General features: G+C 40.0%; 1 protein-coding gene across 2 annotated transcripts in view; it reads left to right on the forward strand.

Annotated features, from left to right (window-relative positions):
- The window catches only part of FGF18 (fibroblast growth factor 18), a 650,869-nt gene that overhangs the window by 567,016 nt on the left and 58,237 nt on the right, over positions 1-25,616 (forward strand). The window contains exons 1-2 of one of the 2 annotated variants that reach the window (XM_042465608.1): positions 6,591-6,678; positions 10,666-10,846. In XM_042465608.1, the coding sequence (XP_042321542.1) occupies positions 10,666-10,846 (181 nt within the window). In that variant the 5' untranslated portion in view covers positions 6,591-6,678. Of the gene's footprint in view, positions 1-6,590; positions 6,679-10,665; positions 10,847-25,616 lie in introns of those variants that run through there. The other variant, XM_042465526.1, reaches the window with a different exon arrangement.

Here is a 25,616-nt window from a genome sequence, read left to right on the forward strand (position 1 = left end):
GTCAATAGGCCCAGTCCCAAATTTTTCATTCCTGATGCTGAATGTATTTGGTGTAATCTGGTAAAAAATATTTAGAAACCAAAATTTCAGCTCCACATTATGGAAAAGAGAGGTTGCAATGTCTGAATGGTGTTTGATAGTTGGTGTAGTGCTCCCTCTCAAAGTCAAACACTTATATGCAACTTGTTGAACTTTAGAGAACACACTAAATGTTAAGGTTTATGCAGTCACACAATCCTGTTATAGTTTTCAGGACTTTGTGTTACTGAACTAATTTATGATATTGAATGGAGTGAATATTCATGGGGAACAGTGGAAAGAGTGCCAATGCATCTCATTGGGACCACAATTTTAGAAAAGACAAGGGGGATGGTTGAAAGAAAGAAAACTAAATATCAATATGCTGTTATATGTCCTTGGGGACATTAGTGCTTTTCTTCCAATATCAAGTAAATGGCTTTGGTTATATTTGTGGCTTAAGGAAAGAAGACTGAGTGAATTTGTTGTGTTACTTAAGTTGCTGGCACTTCCAACTATGCTCTTGGTCCAATGTGATAAAGTACAGCAAGTACTGGAATGACATCACTATTTTGGATGTTGTTCCAACTTTTACTGGGATCCATCACATTCTCCTGTATTCCAGAGTGCCCTTTTGCTTCTGTCCCATCTCATATTTCTGAATCCTGGCAGCTGGAGAGAGTTTTGACCCAATCGTCAACCTCTCCTTCCTGTTCAATTTCAGCTTCATCCCCTAAGTGCTTTTTACTTAGAACTGCATTAACAAAGACTTTTCAAGGGAACATCATTGAATTTCACTTACCCAAAAGCACTCCAATCAATTATGTAGCAAGGCAACTCAAATTAGATTCGTTGCTGGCTCCAAATAGATTCAGAGACCATCAAAAGAGATGAGAAATTGTTAAGTTGGATGACACTGCACATTGAAGTCCCAAGCAGCCTGTAAAGGTCAGGGCTGAGGTTTGGCATTTTAACAGAAGGCGCATTGACTTGGGAAAGCTGAGCCTAGTTATCTAGTATGCCATGCAGAGACAGTAGCACTCTTTCCAATGTCCTCACTGCCCTTGTTAGGAGAGTCTACAGAAGGATGGATGAAATACTAGGAGTCAGCATACCAGATTACTGTTGCTGATATTCAAAGGGAGTTGCTTTTTGGCTCATGCCAGCAAAAATATATGTATAGCATAGATAGCACCTGCTTTGTTGTAGAAGATCCTAAGCACTCCATCATTCCCAGGTTTGGCTAAGAAAAAAAATATTAAGTGAAAGCAAAAGAGTTGCTGTCAGCCTTGGCCCTCTATCACACTATACTGTTATGGTTCTATATTCCACTTTAGGTGCCATGGCAACATCTTATGGAATCCTGGGATTTGCAGTTTCAGGAGGAACACTTGGGATTCTTAGCTCCTGGACCACATTAAACTACAAAGTCCAACATTCAACAGGATATTGCTATGGTAGTTAAAGTGTAGTGCGATAAGTGTACCAGTTGACAATACTGGGCTACATGGATCAATGGTCTGCTTCAGTATAAGGCAGCATCTAATTGATCTGTCCCTCCAAATATTGTGCACTGACTGGGAGCTCTGGTGGCGCAGTGGTTAAATGCCTGTACTGCAGCCACTCACTCACAAACCATAAGGTTGCGAGTTCAATCCCAGCCAAGGGCGCTTAAGCTTGACTCAAGCTTGCATCCTTCCGAAGAGGTCGCTAAAATGAGTACCCAGATTGTTGTGGCCAATTAGCTTACACTTTGTAAACCGCTTAGGGAGTGCTTAAGTGCACTGATAAGCGGTATAGAAATGTATTTGTTATTGGGAGAAGCGTTTCTTGCCTATGAAAGCATGTAACGAGTACAGATGTGCAGGACTGAACCTGGGACTGTCAGTGCATGTTTCATACACGGTACTTCATTGATAAATGACTATTTACCATCTATGGTGTCAAAAAGTGGTGGTCTTGCACACCACAGAAAGTAACAGATAAATATATAACAGATTAATACTGTAGTGATTTCAATAGTGGTTGCTTTATATCTTGTTTTTTGGTGCTCTCTTCTGTTCTGAAGCAGTTTCCATGCAAAGTCCCCCTTCCATATCCCTGGATTCCTTATCCATGGATTCAACCATACGTAGCTTGTAAACACATGCGCGCGTGCGCACACACACACACACAGAGCAACAAAAACAACAACAAAAAAAACCCCTTGGTTTTGCAACTTTATATCAGGGATAGCATTTTACTACACTACTGTATTCAGTGGGACATGAACATCCATGGATTTTGGTATCCATGGGGGCTTCTGGAACCAAACTGCATCTGATATCAAGGGACATTTGATACACCAGGACTTACAAAAAAAGGAGAAAAGAAAAAGAAAAGAAAAAGAAAAGAAAAAGAAAAGAAAAAGAGAGGTCCGTTATTCAATGATGATACATCTGCCTCTGTCAATGCTCCTAGCTATAAAGCCCCAGCCAAATGGCTTGGTTGAAAAAGGGTTTTGCAGGCAAGATTGGGAAAGGAAATGTCAGCCAATAATGGTGTGTTACATTTCAGCCCACCCTTAAAAGAAATACCACTCTGGAGGTGGCCTCACAAATTTTCTAATTGACAAAGTGGACATTTGCCAAAACCATGGAAACAAAATAGTGATTAGCCTTACTTCCAGACCTGGGAAAGAGACATCTTACAATAATTCGTGTTGATTTTACCAAGATAATTTTATATGTTTGAAAAGACATGAAGGAAATAATTGCTATGAGGTTGGCTCAGTGGCTGAAAGGTAAAAACAGCTTTCAGTATATCAAAGGGACTTGCTTTTGTTTGTCTTTTTAAATCAATAAAAACGACCCTAAAAAGAGGAATGTTTAATTTTGGCAAATAAATTTGCTTTGAAAGCACAGAGACTTCCAAAAGTCGTCAATATACTTGCATTTAAAATCATTTTGGTAAAGGCACGGCAATCTTGTAAATGCCTAACATGGGAGGGTGGGTGTTATGTATTTATTTACATTCCTGGGTATTTATTGAAAGCATTTATAGCTTACCTTTCATGTAAGACTGGATGGGTGTATGTGTGTGTGTGTGTGTGTGTGTGTATGTGTGATAACAAACACTGATTATAATCAGAAGCATCTGCATAAGCTAGGATAGCCACTTATGGAGTGCCCCCAAGGAGGAAATGCATCGCTGAAAAAAATGACCGATGACATAGATTTGCATAAAATTTGTCTATGCCAATATATATATATATATATATATATATATATATATATAGGTGCAATCTTAGAAATAATTACTATTATTCAAATCAGAGTTAAGGAAAATATGGTCTGCATGCAGTCCTTGTGGGTCCAATTTGTGACCCATGAAGTTTCCCAAAGCTCTCAGATACCCAATATGACTTTAAATGCTGTGGTTTGGCTCTCATGCTCTCCAAGATCCATACACCCTGTAAAACCCCCCACAAAAACCATGTAAAGTGTCTGAAAATTAAATTGGAAGTAACCTGACATCCCTGCCAGTTGCATTGGGTGCACTGGTGCAGCTCTTCAGGGAGGAGGTGCAGGGGAGGAAAATGTCCCTGGCACCTTTTCACTTGCTCATCACTGCTTTAAATCAAAGTACAGCCCATCTCACCACAGAGGGAAGACCATGGGAAGAGAAGCTGCTTTGCTTCGAATTATGCCTGAGTAGTTCCAATGCTATGGGGTGTACGCATGCTATTTGAAGGAATTGATCCTCCAAATAAAAATTCTGCCACACAATGAAATTTTCTCTCAGCCCTCCAAATTTCTGTCATTACAAAGAGTGGGAAATTGAAAATAATTCAAAGCTACAACTCTTGTATTTGGTGTATTCACATTCCCTTGGTCACTTTGCCTGCCCCGTTTTTCTGGATGGGTGAACAAATTGCTCAGTTGTTGAAGTTTTAAGTTCCTGCAATGTTAGAAATTTGGGAACTGAAGAAAAATTCCATTCTGGAGATGGGGCAGAATTATTTGGGGTAGGCAATGTCCTCATTTTGTCCCTTATTTGTAGCTCCACTCATGGTGGATGGAGGAGCACTGGAATGAATTCAGAGGATAGGCAAAGAAGATAAGGGTGTGGAAGACCTTTTAGTGTGCTTGAAGGAAATGAGTATGTTTAAAGAAAAGGATACCCAGGGGTGTGGGTTGAGAGAAGCATGCTAGCAAAGTTTGAATAGTCCAAAAACATGGAAGAAGCAGCAACAACATTTCTAGGTTCTCACAAAGAGCAGAATTCATCTCAGGGGACCTAATTTTCAGGATAGATTTAGGTTGAACATGCAGGGATGTAGGTTCCAGAGGTGGACAGGATGCGGCATCGTCCTCCCTCTATATATGTACTGTATATATATCTTGCCTCTGCCATGAAGAGTGTGAGATGTTGAAAATCATTCACACTTAGAACTCATACTTGCTGTGTTTCCATTCCCTTGGGAACTTCCCCTGCTCCTTTCCTTTGGATGCCTATGAGGTTTTGCTAAATACTCAACTGAAGAGTAAGTTACTGCAATGTAATAAATTTGGGGATTGAATGAAAATTACATTGGAGGACCCTTGTAATTATATCCCTGGGTTTAGCCACCTGTTACACCGTTCCAGCATCTCTTTGTGAGTTTGAAAAATATCACATGAAATTCCAGAGTTGGTTTACTAACCATCTTAGCTAGGGTAGCTTAGCTTTTTCCTCTCTCACAAGGAGAAGTCCTCAGATATGGTAGTCCTCAAACATGTTGGTTTACCATTGGTAGGACCTGGTAATCCTCATTGGATTGGATTATCATGTCGGCCAGTAATAATATTTGGGAAAGGCCAACTCCTGGTGCAGTCTCGGTAAAAATCACCCAACGACAGCCAAAAACAATGTACACAGCAGAGTATAAAAACAACACCCCTCCATCTACTGGTATTGCTGGTGCACTGACCACTTTTCACAATTAAAAGAAACAATCATAGACAGTTAATTCATCCAAAGCTCCTGGAGGCTTTTATATTCAATTATAATACACACACACACACACACGATAATACAGCATGCATACACACACACCTCTCTGATTTATAATCAGTTTCAAAGTCTGCTTCACAGCTCCAAACCTAGTCCACACATACACTGCTGCTTCAATGATAACTCTCAACCAACCCAATATCCCAGCTGTCACCAGTCAACTGTCACTTGTCAATCAAAATATTTTTCTGTTGTTTAAAGACACATTACACCAACATACCACTCATCCCCAGCCAGCATGGCCAATGAAGTCCGATTTGTTAGGAGAGCCTCTGGTTGGAGAAGGCTGCTGTGACTCAAAGGCAGCCTTTTCAACCCTGATCCCCTCCAAGCATGCTGGAGTACAAATATGAATTTTGCCATCCAGCAAGGCTGTTTAAGAAGTGACAACAATTGGTTGCAGCATTGTTGCTATTATCTGAAACCTTGGGCAAGTCACATGTCCTCACCTCAGAGGGTAGCAATAGTAAGCTTCCTCTGAACAAATCTTGCCAAGAAAACCCATTTGGATTGCCATAAGTCAGAAACGACCTGAAGGCACACAACAAGAACCTTATCTGAAAACTGAGAAACCCTCATCAGTCTATCGTAAATCACCCAGCCTTCCAGTGGATCTCAATCCACACTTTGTCCATATTAGCTTTACAGCCTGGATCTGGTGCTTGGCAGCTATACTGGAAATCATTGTGTTTTGAACATGTTAAATACTTTTTAAAATAAACTGAAATCTGTCTTCTAATTCCAAATGCCACTCCTAAATGAGAAATTTTCTCCGGTAGAGGTATGTGTGTGGGTTTGTTTGTACCATCCTGTCAATTTTGCATTATCCACGTTAAAGTGGTTATGGATAAGATTGTGAGTGAAGAAGACAGCTCTGTTAAAGAATGAAGGAATAAAATAGATACGGTTTTATGCATCTGGACCATATCATCAGTTTCAAACACCCAGAGACATTTTTACTAAGTTGTATTGCTTGAGACAAATATTAAGGTAGCATAGTGCTTTTGTGTATGTGTGTGTGTGTGTCAAGATTTTCATGGGTGTGTATTACTAAAGAGCAAATATCTAATTCAGTGTCAGATAAGTCACACAGGTGTAACAGAATCTTTTCTGGAAGGGGTCAACCTTGTACTCTGGGTGCATCACTCCTCTCCCTACATTTTCATAGGACCATGCATCACCTCTCTCCCTACATCTGTGTTTCACTCCCCTATTTATTTATTTGGGAAGATTATCTTTTTGGGTTCAGGGAATGACAGCTTCTATTTCAAGTTTTAAGAATAGTAACAGTGTAAGAATAGGACTCGGAAAAATTTAGTGAATGTGGCAGGGTGAGTGCACAGCAACAAAAAGTTCATCTGTAAGAGACCCTTAAAAGTCTGCTCAGTCGACTTTCCCTGACTGTGGCTGGATTTTGCATAATTACAATCACTCTAAATTAGGTGATCATGAGGAGAACAGCCTGTACATTAACATGATCCTTGAAGAGTTAATTAGAACTTGGTTTCATGGTTTAGAGTCAGACTCCACCCCTTAGACTTTGCTTTGCTTTTCGGCTTCAGTTTCAGTTGTGTTCTCTGTCCAGCCAGCAATAAAGAAACATGCTTATTTGCCTGCAATTGAGAAGTAAGTTTTATTCTGCAATGATTATGATGCATAGAGCAGAAATGGGTCCTTATTGCTAAAGAGCAAAGTAAAGAGCTTTCCTGAATTAATCGGGAAAATAGCTATCCTTGGATACCTCATACTCTTTGAAAGTACTCACTATACTCATAGTCTTAGTGGTTGCCTTTATCTTTTTCTTCAGTACTTGGTGGCAATGGATGAAAACTGCACTAGAAAGTGGAAACATTGCTGTGCACATGACAGTTAGCTGGCTGGCTACCTAGTGTACAACCCAAGCTTATTTTCTGATTTTCCTAATGTGTGCATCTTGGTAGGAGGCCTTTTGGGGGGTTTCTGATCCAAAACAATTTACAAAACAAAACAAAGCTCAAGAAGAGAAGTGGATCCCTAACCGTGTATCTTAACATAAAAGATCAGTGAAAAAAGTGAACAAGTGGAAAAAATATATTCTGAAGTCATAATATTCATTTTATTGGCAAGAGTGGAAATTTTCTGCACTGAGCAGGAGGTTGGACCCTATAAGGCTCCTTTCAACTCAATGGTCCTATGAAAATCATGTAATAATCACTGCAGTAGCATCTGCTGTTGAATTGAATTTTGAGCAAGTACATCCACTTCGTTCCTTAGGGACCACAATTCTTCTGAAAGATGTTTTCTGTGGTCTAAAATTTGTTGGAAACAAGCACCCCAAATGTGTTTCAGTAAGTTTACCAGCAAAAAAATAGCTTTTGCAGGTACCTTTTGGCTGCTTCAAACACTTTTAGCCTGCACCACAGCACTCTGTTGTGACTCATTACTTCAGGTTCTAGCTTGGATCAATGAGCTGCAGAGACTTTCAGTGACTCAAAAACATTTTAACAAAATTGGTTTTAATTCTATTTGATAAAGAAACACAAGTAATTGCCGTGTTGATTTTTCTTTAATTAATTTAATCTGGGATAAAACTGAAAACTGCAAATGTCGTAAAGTGTGATTTTTAGGCGCTATGCATTTTTTATCTATGCAAAGATATATCATGAACCTACTACTCAGAAGGTACATTTGTATGTTTATAAAACATTTTATAAGTTTACAAAAGGAAGTAAATGATTCAGCAAATATTTGATAAAAGTAAGGATTCTGTCTCATCAGCTTCAACAAGAAAGCTATGTGTACTCTTAGGGGCTGAGCAGACAGCCCCTAAGGGGTGATCTCCAGCCGTGCCTTTTACAGCCATATTGGGGCCATGGCAACCACACGCCACAGCCCTGATCTGGTCTTTCCAGGACATGAAAAGGAGCCACAAAAAGCAGCCCCTTTTTGTGCCCTGGAAAGGGTGTGATAGCCATGGTGCTACAGCTTTATAGTGCTTCTTCGGCGCTGCGTCATGCAACATCACGCCACTCTGGGGGCAGAGCTGGGGCATGCGTCATATTGATGCTATGCCCCAACTCTGCTCCCAAACTGGCCTTTAAGGCGAGTTTGTACAGGGCCTTAGTATCACTTTCTCTAAACACTTGACTTTGACTTTGGTTGCGTTGTAATATGCTCTTACTCTGTGCGTGAATTCACACAGGGTGAACTTGATGCTCTCTCTGTGCTTGAAGGTATGCTGGTGTTCCTGGATTTAAATTCTCAATTCACATGATGCAGATATCTGAAATCATTAGTAATCATTTCTGCCTCACATCATGTATTAGCCCACCGCTTTGTCCTCGTTATATTTTTATTGTGTTATTAATAGATATTTTAATCTCCAATTTTAATTGTATCATGTTTAATCCTGTTTTAAGGGGGGGGGGGAGATTGGGACATAATGTTGAATGTGGATATTTTAATGTGTTGTGAGCCACTTTGATTGTCTTGTCATAGAAAAGCGGGATAAAAATAAAAGTTTCATTTATTATCATTTATTCTCTCCAGCACCTATTCATTAGTGTTTTAATGGTAACAATTTAAGTTGCAGTGGATCCTTGGTATCTGCTTGGGTTTGGTTCCAGGGTACCAAAATTCATGGATAGTCAAGTCCCAATATATACAATGGCATAGTAAAATTGTGCACCTTATATAAAATGGCAAAATCAAGGTTTGCTTTTGGGAATTTTTTGGGGGAAATATTTTCACGCCATGAATGTTGGAATCTGTGGATACAGAGGGCCGACTGCAGTTCCAAATGCAGTTGCTTTTTTGAGAAGTGTGCTTTCGTATCCTGCAATCTCTCACTTTTTTGTCCTCTCCCATGGTTCTGACTGAGAGCCAGCATGGTATAGTGGTTTGGGTTCTGGGCTAGGACTCTGGAGACCCAGGGTTCAGTTTCATGGTCAGCCATGGAAACCCACTGGGTGACCTTGGGCAAATCCTTTTCTCTCAAACTTATCCCTCTCTGAACAAATCTTGCCAAGAAAACCGTGATAGATTCGCCTTAGGTTTGACATAAGTCGGAAACAACTTGAAGGCACACAGCAATGATACTGATGACAGTTGTGCCTCATTAATGAAGTCCTGCCTCCTCTAATTCCCCAGCCAAAATTGTTGGCCAATCTTCTGGCAGATATGTGCATGTACAGTTGGTGGGAACCATCATGCAGAAGAAGCAGCATCTTGTTCTCCCTTGCTTATGTGTGTGAGAGTGATTCTGACAAAGGAGATCCACTATTGCACTTAGGTTTCCCTCCTGCTTTGGTGCTAAAATCAGTGTCCGTGTGCATGCATATAGGTATCCTCTCAATTTTTCCCTTTGTTGTGCATCTTGTCAGTGAGGGAAGTGTACAACAAGGATACCTTCTGAGAGAAGGAGGGAGTAAATTCTATTAAAGTCAACATAGCTTGCTTCTGACTGGACATGTATATATGCATTTACCTGGGCGTATGCCCCACTGAAGTAAATGCATCTTTCTTCTGAATACAGACATATATATTTATCTGGGAATATTTCTATATGTTTTATTTTTTAATTGTATTTTATATTTTAACATGTTGTATTGCACCTTGAGTCATGAGGAGAGGTGAGAAATAAATAAATGTTGTTGTTGTGGTTGTTGTTGTTTGAGTCAGAGGGGGTTACCTCAAGCATTTCCAGGTGATATAAATAAGGGGCAACCTTAATAGTTGTGCAGATATGGGAGTTCTAATAGGTGTTGTTTGTCACACAGGCTTCACCTGCTGCAATCCAACCATTAAAGGTCCAGGAGACTTTTCCCTTATTTCATCTGGCAACCATAAGGACTTTTAAGTAGATGCAAATTGGACTGTGCCTCAAGAGGCATTCGGAATAGTTTTATAGGGGGGAAAAAGAATGCATGAATACAATTGCTCCTCTTTTTTAGATTCTTTAGAAGCTGCTATTCAGAGGAACATTACCTTGGAAGAAAGGAGTGTTCTTTAACAAATACCATGGCCAACATGGGTGGGGCTGGTTGGAACTCTGGATGGTTGGGAAGTAGAGATGAGTGGGAGAACCTTGGCAGGATGGGGAGCATCCTACCTTGGGGACAGATTTCCTGCTTCTGATTGCACTCATTCTTGATATGCTACTGTGTATCTGTTCAAAATTGACAACTGTCCTGCAGTTGCCAGGTGTTGGGCTGCAAACCACATCAGCCATAGGTATCATAGCCAGTGGTGAGGGATGATGAGAGATGCAAACAACATCTGGAAAGGCTACAAGCTGTCTATCCAACTGCTGAGTCATAATAAACTGAAACACACATAGTGCTGCCTTGAATTCAAAATGTTGCCTTAGTTTTTTGTGGGTTTTCCAAGCTATGTGGCCATGTTCTAGAAGAGTTTATTTCTGACATTTCACCAGCATCTGTGGCTGCATCTTCAGAGTTATGTGCCAGCCACAGATGCTGGCGAAACGTCAGGAATAAACTCTTTTAGAACATGGCCACATAGCCCTAAAAACCCACATAAAACTATGGATGCCAGCCATGAAAGCCTTCGACTTCACATTGCCTTATTTTATTTATTTATTTTTGTTTCCTTCCCTCCCCCTTTTATAAATAGATGTTTGTCGCTCAAGAAAATGTGGATTTTCGGATACATGTGGAAAACCAGACGCGAGCACGAGATGATGTAAGCAGGAAGCAGCTCAGGCTCTATCAGCTGTACAGTAGGACAAGTGGGAAACATATTCAAGTGCTAGGGAGACGGATCAGTGCCAAAGGAGAAGATGGAGACAAATATGGTAAGAGGATTTACTTTTATCCATCACCTTGGTTTCATCTCTCTGTGTGTACATGTGTATAGTTGGGGTGGACAGTGTGAGAGAGGATTCCTTGCCTTCACTGTCCCTGTCAAATGTGGAATCAATTAGGACTTATTAGGATGAGTGGACAATTAGCCTGTAAGATAAATGAGTGGACAGTTAGCCTGTAAGCAGCTCAACACACCAGAAATCAATTACTTAGGCCAGGATTGGGGAATCTACAGACCTCCAAATGTTGGACTGTAATTCTTGTAGATGAATGAAAGACGAAAAAGTCTCATGTGCTGTGTGATGGTCACCCTAACCACCAATTGTCCTTCTTCAGGGACTATTATAAAATAAATAAAAGCATATTTATTGTAGTGGTGCTATTGAGACAAAGCATACATCACCTCTAAATCATATTTAAAAAAATTAAATTGTATATATAATACATATAAGTATATACATACCTATTATCAGAAATTTCTAGAGTTGCAGTCTGTACTTTCAGTCAAGGTGGACCCTTTGAGTATTCGAAGTAAGGAAATAGTACTATCAATGGGTTTGTATTTATGGATTTTCTGAAATAGCTTCATCAAAGAGGACCAATGAGAATATATATGATGCAACCTGTCAGCTCTGTTCTATCTAGCTGATGCAATAAGTTTAAAAAAATTTATTCCATAATGATTTATTCCAGAATTTTTATATTAAACATTGTATTTCCAAATCTTCATTCAAACCCCCCCAGTGCTAAAGTTTTTTATATATAAATTTATTACGGCCATTTGGCCAGTCCAATGCTCAAGTTTTAAGATTAAAAATCCTCTCTGTCTCTTTCTTCTTTAAACAATTCTCATTTTTATTATTTATCACCTATAACTCCCACCACCCCCAACTATTGGACATGCTGGATTGGATATGGAGTTTCCTACAAGAACTATATTTCATTATAGGAGGACTGTTCAATTGATAGTGAAAGGAAATGAGGATGAAGTAAGATAATCTCTGTTCCCTCAGGCGATTTAGCTTATTAAACTGTTGTGCCAGTAATTGTTACTCCAGATGATTAATTTCCCCCATTAGTTAATTTCTTTATTACATTTATAATCTGACTTTCCTCCAGTGGGATCAAGCTGGCATACATTGTTCTCTCCATTTTATAATCCACATGGCAGTCCTTTGAGGTTGATAAAGTTGGAACAGAGGGTGGCAGTTAAGAGTCCAAATCAGTCAGTGAAGATTTGACTTGGGGGAATCTTTGTGTGAAGAAAGATTTCCCATGCATCCTCAGACACGTAGAGCCAAGATGGCAGGTCCTAAGGATTGGAGTGTTGCTTTGGTGAAGCTTTCGGAGTCTTAGGATGCATGCATCATTTAAACAGCATACCTCCAAAGTGACCTGAAGCAGCTTTATTTTGGCCTGTCTGTCTGGGGCCAATGTTTCTGAGAAAAGCACCTCTTTTTTGCCTTCAGGTAGTAACAATTCATTGTGAGAATCCTACACATTTCTTAACTATGCTATAATTTCTTGATAATCAATAAAGGGATTATCATGTTAATTTTGTAATTTTTAAAATTCAAAACAACGAGCATGGTTGGAAATATTAGGAAAATTGTCTGTCTGTCTGTCTGTCTGTCTGTCTGTCTGTCTATTGATATATGGCCTTTTTCATTTCAAATTTATGAATTAGCCCACCAAAATATCCACCTCTTGCTATTGATACTCGGTGGAGAAGATGACTAGGTGGCCTAACTATACTTGTCCCACTGTAGCATGTCTGCAATTTTTGATGAATGATAAACTGGATGGAACTACTAGCTTCTGCTAGTATCTCCGGCAGTGTGCAAAAAAAAACCATAAGGTTATGCACATGACATTGAAAATTACGTGAGGGTTGTTTCTTTTAAATCTCATTTAATAATAAAAATGGGGATTGTTCATATTCTTTGCAAAAGTAGACTTGAAGAATTTTGTTCAGGTTCAGTGTTTGATAAGGGAAACTCCCAGAAAGATTTGTGAGATGCTTGTAAAGTAGGCATCTAGAACCTTCTTCCAGTTCTCATGGCTCTAGTGCCATATATCTTAGCCCTGAATGAAATGTAAAACAAATGTTATTAAATATTGGTTATGTTGCATGTGCTCATCACATGGTCCAAAATTAAAATAAGCCTATGAATGATTGGTCCAAAACACACAGCAGAAATTATCCAGTCTGAGACTGCTTTAACTGCCTTGGCTCAGTGCTATGGAATCCTGGGAATTGTAGTTTATTGTGGCACCAGAGCTCTTTGACAGAGAAGGCTAAATGTCGCACAAAATTAGTTTTCAGAATTCCATTGAGCCAGGGCAATTAAAGCTGTCTCAAATTGGATTATTTCTGTAGTGTGATTTGGGCCAATGTGCATTAGATGTTTACTCAAGAATTATTATTATTATTATTATTAACCTTTATTTATAAAGCGCTGTAAATTTACACAGCGCTGTACATACAATCTTTGTAATTGGACGGTTCCCTGCCCTAAGGCTTACAATCTGCAAAATATACCAGAAAAAGCATCATATTTGTTCCCACTGTCTTGGGGTGCTTTGTTTTGCCTTATGTAAAATACTTCCCTCCTTCCTGCCTCTGCAAAAAGACGTCTGGGACTTGTAGTGTTTGGTGTGATAAATAGATGATGTTGTAAAATAGATAATCTTGCCATCTCTCAGGATTTTATCACACTAGTGAGATCCTGCGGGAAAACGGGAGTTATACTGCAAAGATAACCTAGAAATGCCCAATGTCACGACATCGCAGTTAATGTGAAATAACGCAAAGTTAACCCGCAGTTAAAGTGGAGGAAACCAGCAACTTTTTAAATTAGGGACAAACCAAATTTAAAAAGCTGCTAGTTTCCTCTGCTTTAACTGCTGATTAACTTTGTGTTATTTAGTTTTAGCAGCAATTAGTGTGATAAATTTTCTGAATTTGCAAGTTCTGTTTAAATTCGAATTTAACTTAACTTTCGTTTAACTCCTAAGAGGCCAGAAGATGCGCCAAAGCCACGCTCCGGTCCTAAGGACTGGAGCACAGCTTTGGCACAACTTCTGGCCTCTTAAAATGCATGTGTCATTTAAACAGCATATACTGCTACCTCGGGTTACGAAATTAATTCGTTCCGCCATTCCTTTCGTAACCCGAAAATTTCGTAACCCGAAAAGGCTTTCCGTTAGCACTGGAAAGCCTATAGCTGCACTTTGCAGCATTTGAATTTCGCGCCGAAATGAATATCGTAACCCGAAAAATATTTCGTAACCCGAAACAGTTTTTGCCAATCCAACTTTTTCGTATCCAGGAAATTTCGTAACCCGATCATTTCGTATCCCGAGGCACCAGTGTACCTGCAAACTGATTTGAAGCAGCTTTATTTTGACCTGTCTGTACAGGCCCAACATGTCATTTACAGTGAGGCAATGATTCATAAAAGAGTAGCTTTAGGGATGAGTGGGAACTTTGTTTCAGTTCACTTGTTCCATTGTTTTATCCAAAATTTGTCAATTTCTTCATACAGTGGGCTCTGGTACCTACTGAGGTTTGGTCCCTGGACTCTTCTGTGGATACTAAAATCCGTGGATGTATAAGTCCTATTTGATACAGTGGCATAGTAGAATGGTGTACCTTGTATAAAGTGGCTATTTGAAATTTATATTTTTTGAATACTGTATTTTCAAGCCATGGGTAGTTGAATCTCAGAATAAAGAATCTGTGGATACAGTGGGCCAACCATACTCAGTTTGGAAAGAGCTAGAAATGTAGGAATTTGAATGCAGAGAAAAGCAAAACTAATCCATCTAGGCACAGGTCATTGAGTGCTTAATTGTTACAACTCTGGCTTTGAAGTCCTGTATATTCAAACATGCTAGTGCTAAATTAGAGTCGCCACCTCATTTTTTCCAAGTGGCTTCTTATGTTTTCCACGTACAGTTGGCACATACCCTACGTTCTTCTCCATGCTGGTGATAGCAATTGTCTATTGAACTGGGCTGGTGCAAATGAGGAAGAATTTTCTTTCAATTTGCTTTAAAGAATTTACTAAAATGAGCAGATTCAGATTGGAAAGAGTTTAAGATTTAACAAATCCAAATCAGGCAGGAAGCAAAACCAAAGATTTTTCACCACATGTCAGCATATATGATTAACCACAGATTCCAGTTTAAAGACTTTATTAAGATAATACGGTTCAAGGGAGAAAATTTGGTTGTGTGTAAAGTTGAATAAATAATTTTATTCTCCAGAAAAACCTGTAATTTACTAAATCATACGGAGTAATTTTGTACTGTGCATTAGATACTAAAATTATTATTGATGTTTTCCTCTTTATATTTAAGTTCATTTTTTGAATTATATTTCTATTCATACTCCCCAAAGGAATTTCATGCAGGAGTAGCTCTCAGGATGAAATAAATTATAAGAGTGATAATATCTTTAAAATAGTATAAATTCCCATCCATTAAAACACACAATGACCTTAAAAATAAATGAAGAAGAGGCCAGTTAAAATAGCAGCCCGTCCCTCTGAATGCTTGCGGGAAGAAGGAAATAAATATGTGATGCATTTATTGAGAAATTTAAATAAATATTCAGGCAGGAAAACCACCAGTAGTAATAAGCAAAGATAAAGACTAACTGCGCCTTCTTAAACCGTAGTACTTTGCATTTGTATTTACAGTGCATAATTCCATCCCTATGGAATATAGGGGACTCTTGAACTCCAAAATTCTCTCCTGTTTGGACTGGGCACTGATGATCTTTGATAAACTAGAGATATCTGACCAAAGTAAACAATCTCAGAGTTTCCTTAACCAGTCTGCTTCCCCTGATACAGAAATTGCTTTGTATAGACTAGTTTCATCACGAGTAGAGTGTGTGCTACTGGATCATAAATATTCTGGAGAGACTTGAGGATATTATGTTAATTTACTTGTAATATTCTAAACGTATTCTTTAGGTTTTGCATGATTTCAACTAAAAAAAAAGACAATACAATAAATCACAGGAAATTAGTTAAAATATTACATGGCTTAAAACCCAGGTAAACACATATCAGCACAGTGTAATGAATATGAATTAGAAATGCAGAAATTACCATTGGATACAGGAATTCAGCACGCACATTCAGATACACTAAAGGGTCTGAACGAGTAGATCTTAAATTACCAAAAATGCATAAATACTTTAAATATTTCAATGCCTAAGAGAACAGAAAAATGTTTTCCTGGCAAAGTAACAATGCTGTGAATGTAAGACAAGTTTCCCTTGAGAGAGGATTTGAAGAAGGGCTACCATAGATCACCTTAAGTTCTGGGGAGAGATGTCCCATCCCAAAACTGTTTAGATCCAGGCAGTCAAAACCAACACTTTGGATTGGATCTGGAAATAAACTGGAAACAAGAAAGGACCAGCATAGTATATTCATAGTTCTGAAGTCTATTTAGTTGTACTGTTGCAACCATATTTTAGCGCTAGCTGAAACATCCAACTCTTATCAAAGGGAGTCCATGTCTAGCGCATTATATTAAGTCAAATGAGAGTTGACCAGAGCCTGGATCACTGTAGCTGGAGTATCCACTCCACATAGGGTTGTATCTGAGATGCCAGCCAAAGCTGAGGGTCTAATGTTAATGGATTCAGGGACACTGCCTTTACTTGTCCTCTCACCTCCTGGACTACAGCTCTCCTCACGCTGAATAGTTCATATTGTGGATGAGGCACTTCCAGTCCATGGGAGTGCCCCAACCAGTCCACAGACTTCTTCTACTGTTATTGCTGATCAGTGATCAGAGATACAGAGGTTATGAAAGTTGAGAAAGTTGTTGAGTGGACCCGACTTCTGCTTTTTAGCCTGGGAAGTTGATCCATGGAATCAAGCTGTGTCTTGCTGTGCATTCCATTGTTTGGGAAGTTGTTTCATGGAACTGAGCTTTGCTTTCCATGGAATGGAGCTCTGGAAGCCAGTGACAGCTTGTAGCTTCCATTCAGTGGGTTGGTGAGTCTATTACAGGTTTTGGCTACCTTTTAAAAAGCTGAGCCTATTTAGGAATGTAGTTCAGTACCTTGGATAGCTCTTTTAAAGCCTCAATTAAGGTGGAAGTGGATTCACCACCAACCCACTGACATGGGAACCACTGCTGGAAGCTGTTTCATGGAAGTAAGCTGTGCTTTGAAGCCCATGAAACTGTTGTACTGGAACATACTAGATATAAAAGTGAGCCATGCTTTGTGTGCTTGATGGAAAAATGCCAAACCTGTAAGAATTACAGAAGGAAATACAAAGCTCCATGTCATCTGCATACTTCATATTGAGGTAGTCACCCAAAGTAACATTTCCAGTAGGACAGAGGTCCCTTACCTCTGATGTGTATGATGGCTTTATTCAGACATAGTAGTGCTCTATGGACACCAAAGTCTCCATGAGATGGGTTCTGTGGCTGTCACATGAACAACTGAATCTCATCAGTAGACATCTTTGGAGACTACTCTGTCTCATCTACGTTCTGTGTTTTCCAAGACCTGACTAGATTTGAAAAATGTACAGTCCTGCTACTGATAAGCACTCACTGTTTATTCTGAAGCATACAGGAATATTTCTGATCACTCAAGCATGAACATATTTGACACACAGAAATCACTCTTTTAGTAACTCGGTTCCATGGCTCTCAAACAGAAAATATGACTCAAATATACATTGAATTGACTCTGTATAATTATTTTGATGCATTGTTGCTAAAATTAAGTAGGATTCCTTTAACTGGATATTAATCAAGCCAAGTCTAGACTAATAATGCCAACTGCTTTCCAGATATTTCACAACAGTGGGATGTGAAATGTTTCTGAAGTGCCTTGAGAAATGTGAGGAGGATTAAGTCTGGGCAGACTACTTTAAAAAAAGTGTCTTGCTATTCATCAATTAGATTGGAATCTTGTAACTGTGTACGATGTTGGTTTTTCTCTTTTACGATAACAATGAGAAATGGTTTACTAATTCTTTTGTGTGCAGAGATTTTTTTTAAATAGGAAAAAGAGGGAAACAGGAGAAAGACACACATTACATGGTATCTCACAGTGATGTTATAGATAAGGGTGGCAGGAATATATAGGTTGAAAGAGTAGATTTTCATTGCTCAGAAGAGAAGACACTCTATACTGTTTGTTCTCCCATTGTGTGTAGTTCACTCAAAGGGCTAGTACTGCTTAGGGTTGGAAAGGGCTTTATTTGTACTTTACAGCTAGGAGATTGTATTTCCAAAGTACAGGTATCAGGCTTCAGTGTTGTGCTAAAAGGTAACATTAAAGTTTCCTATGTGCTGGATTCAGCTTCATACCTGAATGGTCTTCTGAGAGCCAAAACACAAGGGAAATGACAAATTACAGAGAGGTTATGTTGATGGGATACTGCACAGGACACAGGGAAATTTGAATAGTGTACCTGGGGAGGACAGGACGCAACGGTGGAATGTATCCTTTGCCTGCAGAGGATCCCTGCTTTAGCCCAGCTACACCTGCTGGAGACTGGCTTGGAGCTGCACACTGGCAATCGGTGTAGATAATACTGAGTTAGATAAACCAATGGCCTGACTTGTTTGTCTTCCATATTGTCCCTTTTGGTTTACAGTAATGGGACCAATATGCAATACACAATTATAGTGTTATGATTCCACTTTAACTGCCATGACTCCATTCTGTGGAATCCTGGTCAGTTGGTCAGAGGCACCAGAGGAGCTCTTGGATGTGGATGGTAAAGGTTCTTACCATAAGATGGAACCATGGCAGTTAAAGTTGAATATAGTGCTATACTTCTGTAGTGTGGCTGGGCCCATGGTGGCTGGGTTCCTCCTCAGACATAGTGGCAACATTAGATGCACATACTTCATTGGCAAGACAGAACTGAACTGCATTTTGTGGCTGGTTGGTTGTGCATTGCTTCTTTCCAGAATGTGGAAAAGTTTCCTTTTTGGACTGTAATTCCCTGATACCTCCAGCCAGCATGGCTAGTGCTCCAGGTTTCTGAGAAAGGATGCAGGTCATCTCTTATTAGGAGTAAAAGCCAAGTGAAAATTCTGTCCTCACTGTCATTATTTCACTGAATGCTAGGAAAATAGCAGGGAGATGGCTATATCCATTGTACTTGCAAGCTTCCTTAGAGATATCTTGTTGTAATATTGGCTTATAAGATAGAGATGTTGTCAGTAGCAGAGAATTTCAGATTCACTGTGTTTGCTGCTCCAGCTTCTTCCATGAGGCAGGGTTAGGGATGGGTGAGAACATTGTTTCAGTTTATATTTGATAGGGTTTTTACTAAATTTTGCATTGTTTTTTAATATTCACAATGAGAATAATCCAAGATGAAAAACATTCATATGTAGAAAAATTAAAATTGACATACTAATCCATCCTGGTCCAGTGCTTTGAGTGCTTGTCTCTTGAAGTCTGCATTCGAATTCCCTTCTGTTCAGTCATGTGCTCCACCTCTTTTTTCCTTCCCTCTGACCTCATCTCTTTATTCTGAGAATGACTGTAATGATTAAATTTGACTGATTAGCAAAAATTTGCAAAAGCCTTCAAACTCAAAGCAAAACTGACTGATTTCCTATCACTATGCAGGATGTTACTAGCAACTAAGAATACAGGGTACGTATAGTTTGCTTCTCCAGCAGAGTATTGCTCAAGTAACCTAACTATAAAACAGAAGATTTATTGCAATAAATGGAGACTGAAGTGTTCCCTACAAAAATTACACATTAGAAACTGGATCTGCATCATAATCAGAAAGTGAGAGGTGTCTACATGACAGGTTCTTTGAAACCACTAAAGTCAGTGATTGTGTAGATTGCCAACAAGTTCTGGCTGCAGTGCTTCAACTAGACAAATCAAAAATTGTCTTTAACTTCTATGCCACACTTACATTCAGTCACACTGCCGTAAACTTGAAATGGTTCTTAACACCTTGCTACTGAACCAGTTATTTGTCATCTTACATTAGTGCAATTTGACCCTAGTTTCTTCTGTGCCATAGTTTGTTTCCTCTTGGTCCATTTTTGTTGCTGTTTGCTGAGCTCTTTAATTTATTGATTGTCATTTTGAACTTTAGCCTATCTTCTAAAGCATTTGCAAACCCTTGGAATTTTATCTCAGCCAGAACTTTCAAGTATGCCATCCACATTATATTCTCTATATCAATAAACATACTCCCATTAGCAAAGATATTGAACAGTGCTTTACATTTGTGAAGTGTTTATTTAGTAGAGTAGATTCCTGTAATACTCGAGGGCTACATAACTCTTTCCTTGATTTGGCAGACCAGTGGTCTCTAAAATTTCTCATTCTTTGTACGTGAGGCAGAAAACTGAAGAACACGATCAGTCCGTCCATATACTTTATCTATAGTCTGATTGTACCACCAAGCTACATATGTTAATGTTCCTACACACACACACACACACACTTATAATCCTGTGCCCTACACACACACACACACACACACACTTATAATCCTGTGCATAGAAAACAAGCTTGCCAGAAAGATGGCTAAGCTAAAACATGTCTTCCTAATATGAACTTGTATGTACAGGAGGTGTAGGAATAGACAAGCATTCAAACACATATTAACTCTACAGCATTTTACACTCCAGTAGTACAGTAAGAGGTCTGCCGTGTGGTTTTGCTGGTAGTTCTTTTAGCCCATTTCATCATGCCAATAAGTTTAGCAAAACATTTCTGCATTTTTGTCTGATGCCTGTCAAGGTTTCACCACTGCACCCACATCATACTAATTTTTATAATATGATCATGAAGCTAATTTAAAGTTTAGATAAGTTACTTTTTAAAACTACAGCTCTTATTCATGGCCTCTATTGGGGCACAATGGTGGTGCACTTCCTGGTTGCACAAGTGACTGTACTTTCTCCTTGCTTGTCCAGAGGAGTGTCTCAAGAAATCATGTAGGAGGAGATTCTGGTAGTTCCTGGCTCTCCCAGGGGAACAACAGGCTTATATGACGTATTGGTCAGGAGCCAACAGGGAGAATGAGTGGAGACCTTCCTCCCAAACAAGCTGACAAATCTTTGGCCTCAGAATCCCCCAGCAAGGATGGAAATGGCAAGTTCGTTTTAATAGGATGTCATTCATTCATTCATTCATTCATTCATGGGAAATATTCTTAGCTATATGGTATAAAAGACCTAACATAGATAGACATACAGTAGTTGTGCAGAGGTTAGGTGGATAAGTATTGGGCAGATCCAGGTTCTCGTCTCAAATGAGCCATGAAACCTAGTGGGTGACCTTGAGCTAATCTTGCTCAGGCTGACCTACCTCATAGGTTAGTTGTGAGTATAAGATGAGGCAGAGGAGAATGACATATGCTGCTTTGAGCTCATAGGGACAGAGGCAGGATATAAAAATTGTTGAGAGCCAATGTGATATAGTGCAGTGGCATTACACCCTTTGGTGTCACCTGGTGCAGTGATCCTCCCCTGGCTACCCACTACCCCTCCAGACCACTGCTGAGAAGGGTTGGGTCTGTGAATTCTAGATGGCTGTTTGGGATCTGGCACAGCTACTCCTGGGATCCCAAATGAAAGGCACTGTCCACCCGAGAAGTTCCTACTGCTGTGTGTGGGAGTGCTACAGCTCCAGACAGCCGTTTTGGGTCTGGTGTGGCTGCTAGCTGCAGCTGTGCCAGTCCCATTAGGTGTACCACTCCGCTGGGTGTGCATCCCCTTTTGGGGTGTCACTTATTGTGCTCCACACCACCTGCACCCACCTAATGATGCCTCTAGCATAGCGGTTTGAGTGCTGGACTAGACCAGGCTTTGAATCCCCACTCAGTCAAAAAACAAAACAAAACAAAACAAATCCCTGGGTGACTTTGGGAAAATCACATTCTTTCAGCCTTAGAGGGATGGAAAGGCAAACTCCCTCTGAACAAATCTGGCCAAGAGATCTCATTTGCCTTAGGGTTTGTCAGAAGTTGGAAACAATAGCAACAATGAACAAATGAAGAAACAGTGTAATCCAATAGGCTTTGGACTCACATTCAGCTATAAATATATTAAATTAGTTTGACCAAGTGGCTGTCTCTTGCCATAATCATGTAACAAATATGTTACTGAACGCACCAATCTGCCTTGTATTGAGTCTTAAAGTGTTGGCTATGTAGTCTGCGGTATTGCCTATGACCAGCCCAAATCCTCTAAGTTATTGGGGTGGTTGCTGTTGTTTAAAACCCACCCTATCAGAGGCAGCCTCTCTTTTCCACGTAGCTGTGCCGCAGCAACCAAATTGCATGGCACAGCTATGTAGAAAACAAAGGAGCACTGAAAAAAGGCTCCTTTTAGCACCACCGCAAACTGCTGGTGACGGCGCAAGCATGTTGCTGCTGTGTGGGTCCATCTGGAGGCACGCAACAGTGACATCACAGCTGTACATGTTGTGTATATGGCACTGCACAGCGATGACAGCCTGGTGATGTGCTAGGATTGTGGGGCGTCTGGAAACGGCACCCTGAGGCAACCCTAGTACATTGCCAGGATGTGCTAAAGGGCCCGTCTGGACCATGCCTTTGATCCTCTGTGTGTTTTGGTCTTCCTTTCCTAGAAGCCCGAGCCAGCTTGGCAGCAGCCAGAGTTTCTGGGAGCTAAAGTCCAAAAGACTTGCAGGATCAAAGTGCTGTTTCATGGTTTGTTCTCATTATTTTGTCAATGCCTGACTAGCATCTTGGAGGCACAGGAAGCAGCAACCTTATTGGTGCTAAGCAGAGTTCAATTCTTGTGGGTAGCCTAGACAGAAGTCCAACAGGGATGTAGCTAGGATTTTAGGAAGGGGGGGGGGGTCCAGACTAAGTGCCACCATTATAATGGGGCTTGGGTGCGGTGGCGCAGCAGCACACTCCATTCATTTTTCTGATGGAAGGGGGGGTCCGGACCCCAAGACACCTCCCCGGCTACGTCCCTGAGTCCAAGTATCCTTTACATGATTCAGTTATAGCAGTGTGATGCCACTTTAAATGCCATGGCTGCAGTCTGTGGAATCCTGGGGTCTGTAGTTTGGTCAGAAGAACTGAAGATTCTAAAAACATCCCTCACTAAACTGCAAATCCTAGAATTCTATAGGTTGTTGCTATAGTAGTTGAAGTAGAATCATAGAACTATAAACTGAGTGGTGTGAAAGGGCCCCACCTGGGTATCCCACATATACCTTTTTGACTTCTCTTGTAGTTAAATGTCAATAATGTGATAGAGAAGTAAGAACAGCAGCCTGTTTTCCTCTTCATATAAGGCACTATGAATATATGGGGATGAATTAAACTGTAACACTGTTTCCTTCCCTCATGAGCAGAAGACAAAAGAGTTGAGATATGAAAGTAAATGAAGATACAGAAACTAAAGCAGGGCTTGCTAAACCCAAGCATCTGCTTTTGCAAGCAGAGAAACTTGCTTCTCCTTAGTGCACAAAGAGTTTGACTGTTGTGAATCACTAAATATCTTGTATGGATGTTACTCTGAGCAGTAGTTTCTTTGGTGGAATTGGGAGGATGACTATTTTCTATCTTCAGTCAAATCTTTCTGCTTGTGCTCTGCATGTCTTGGTGTGTGGCAATGTCAAAATTGTTGTTGTGTCCTTGCAAGTTGTTTGCAACTTATGGTTACCCTAAAGCAAACCTATCTTGACAAGATTTGTTCAGAGGGGGGTTGCTATCCCCTGAGGCTCAGAGCGTGTGACATGCCCAAGGTCACCCAGTGGGTTTCATGGCTGAGCTGGGAATCGAACCTTGGTCTCCAGAGTCAAAGTCTAACACTAAAAACATTACACCATGTTGGTTCTCAATGTCAAAATATCCTTCCCTGTTTTAAAGGAACTTCTCACCCCCTTTCTTCACAGCCATTTATTTCCAGAAAATTTGCCTAGGGGCAATGGTGATCTCAACAACATGATGATCGCTCACTGTGGCAGTTGTGCAGCCATATGCGAGGAGGAGAGGAGAGGGAGGTAGACCTGAGATTAGAGTGAAACACAGGAGTGTGCCTTTGGGCCAGCTGCTAGTGGTTGTTTCCCCCACCCCACAACATTTTGTGGTCCTTCAGTCCAGTCTCTCTTCCATCAGATCTGGGTGGTGTGGCTTGGTTTCTGCTAGGAAAGTTCCCCCCTCCCTTTTTGAAAGTGGCTGAAAAGATGTCAGGAATGATGGTGCAGTGACATGAATTGGAAGCATGGGCTAAGAGGCAAGCTGCCTCCGATGAACCACAAACAGCAGAGCTGAGCTGGACCTCCCAGGATTCTTTGGGTTACGGTAAGGACTCAATTACAATCACCTTGGACTCTGTTCTGAAAGGTTTAGCCACCATTTAAAAATGTGCCGTAATCATCTTATTCAAAACATCTGTTCTTTAAAGATTTCATTTCTTATTTAATTTGCTACATTCTGCCTTTGTGCAGATATGCTCTGGGGGAAAAATGCATTTGTCTAGGGAAGTTCTATTTTGAACACTGGCTTTTTGGCACAAAGGCTCCTGTACTGCTGTATGCATATTCCTGAAATGGCACACCCAGAGAGTCACTTCACACATTAGACAAAAATGCTGATGACAAGCAGGCCATGAACATCACACACAATTGCACAAAGTTCCACCCACTGTGGCATGGTTCATGTACAATGCTTGTGAATGCTCCTCTTTGTTTATTTTAGTTATAATTATTAGTTACTAAGGTGAACTGAATTATGAGGCCTTTAGGTCTGCCTGATTTTAGAGGCAATCAATGAGGTCAGGCTGGTGTCTGTTGTGCATGATCCTAGCAGAGATGTTGTAACTCCCAAGTCCCGGAACATAACATTGAGCCTTAGTATGATGCAACTATCAGGCCTTAGTTTCAGTCTGGTAATGTATGAGTCTGTGGACTCACTAAAGCATTACTCAGTGAGCAGGAAAGCACAAGGAGTTTTGCTCCTCTCTAAGACTGATCTAAAGAACTGGTATTATTATTATTATTATTATTATTATTATTAGCCACGTAGGTTTTACACAGCGCTTTATAAAGCAAAACAATTAAAAAGCAGATAAAAGCCTGCCTACAGCATAGAATCTAATCAGCAACAAGGAGATATATAATTAATAAAATAAGATTATAATAAAATTACACAACAGGATAAAATAGTGCAAATTAATACAAATAATTGATGATAAAATCATAAAATAGTGATGTTAAGATGAGAGTTGATAGGCGTCCCTGGACAGAGCTGTCTTCAATTTAGACTTAAAGTAATCTAGAGGTAGCAATCTGCAAGTTCATAGGAAGACAATTCTATAAGTAGGGAGTGGCGAGGGAGAAGTGGCAGATTTGAGCAAGGGCAGAGGAAACCCTTGGTTTACTCAACAGCCCCGAGTCCCTAGAATGTAGAGTCTAAAGTCTGATCTAAAGGGCCTGAACAGACAGGCCTAAATAAAGCTGCTTCCAGTCTCTTTGGAGATATGCTCTTTAAATGATTCATGAGTCCTAAGAGGTTGAAAGTTGTGCCAAAGCCACACTCCAGTCCTAAGGACTGGAGCACAGCTTTGGCACAATTTCTGGCCTCTTAAGATGCATGTGTCATTTAAAGAGCATACCTTCAAAGAGACCCGAAGCAGTTTTATTTTGGCCTGTCTGTTCAGGCCTCTCAGTCTAAAGATTCAGATTTGTCTAAAGAAGTATGAATTCTTGTGATACAGCTCCTTAAGTTTTTGTTGGTC

The sequence above is a fragment of the Sceloporus undulatus genome, chromosome 1 (genome assembly GCF_019175285.1).
Source record: "Sceloporus undulatus isolate JIND9_A2432 ecotype Alabama chromosome 1, SceUnd_v1.1, whole genome shotgun sequence".
In the NCBI taxonomy this organism is placed as follows: Eukaryota; Metazoa; Chordata; class Lepidosauria; order Squamata; family Phrynosomatidae; genus Sceloporus; species Sceloporus undulatus.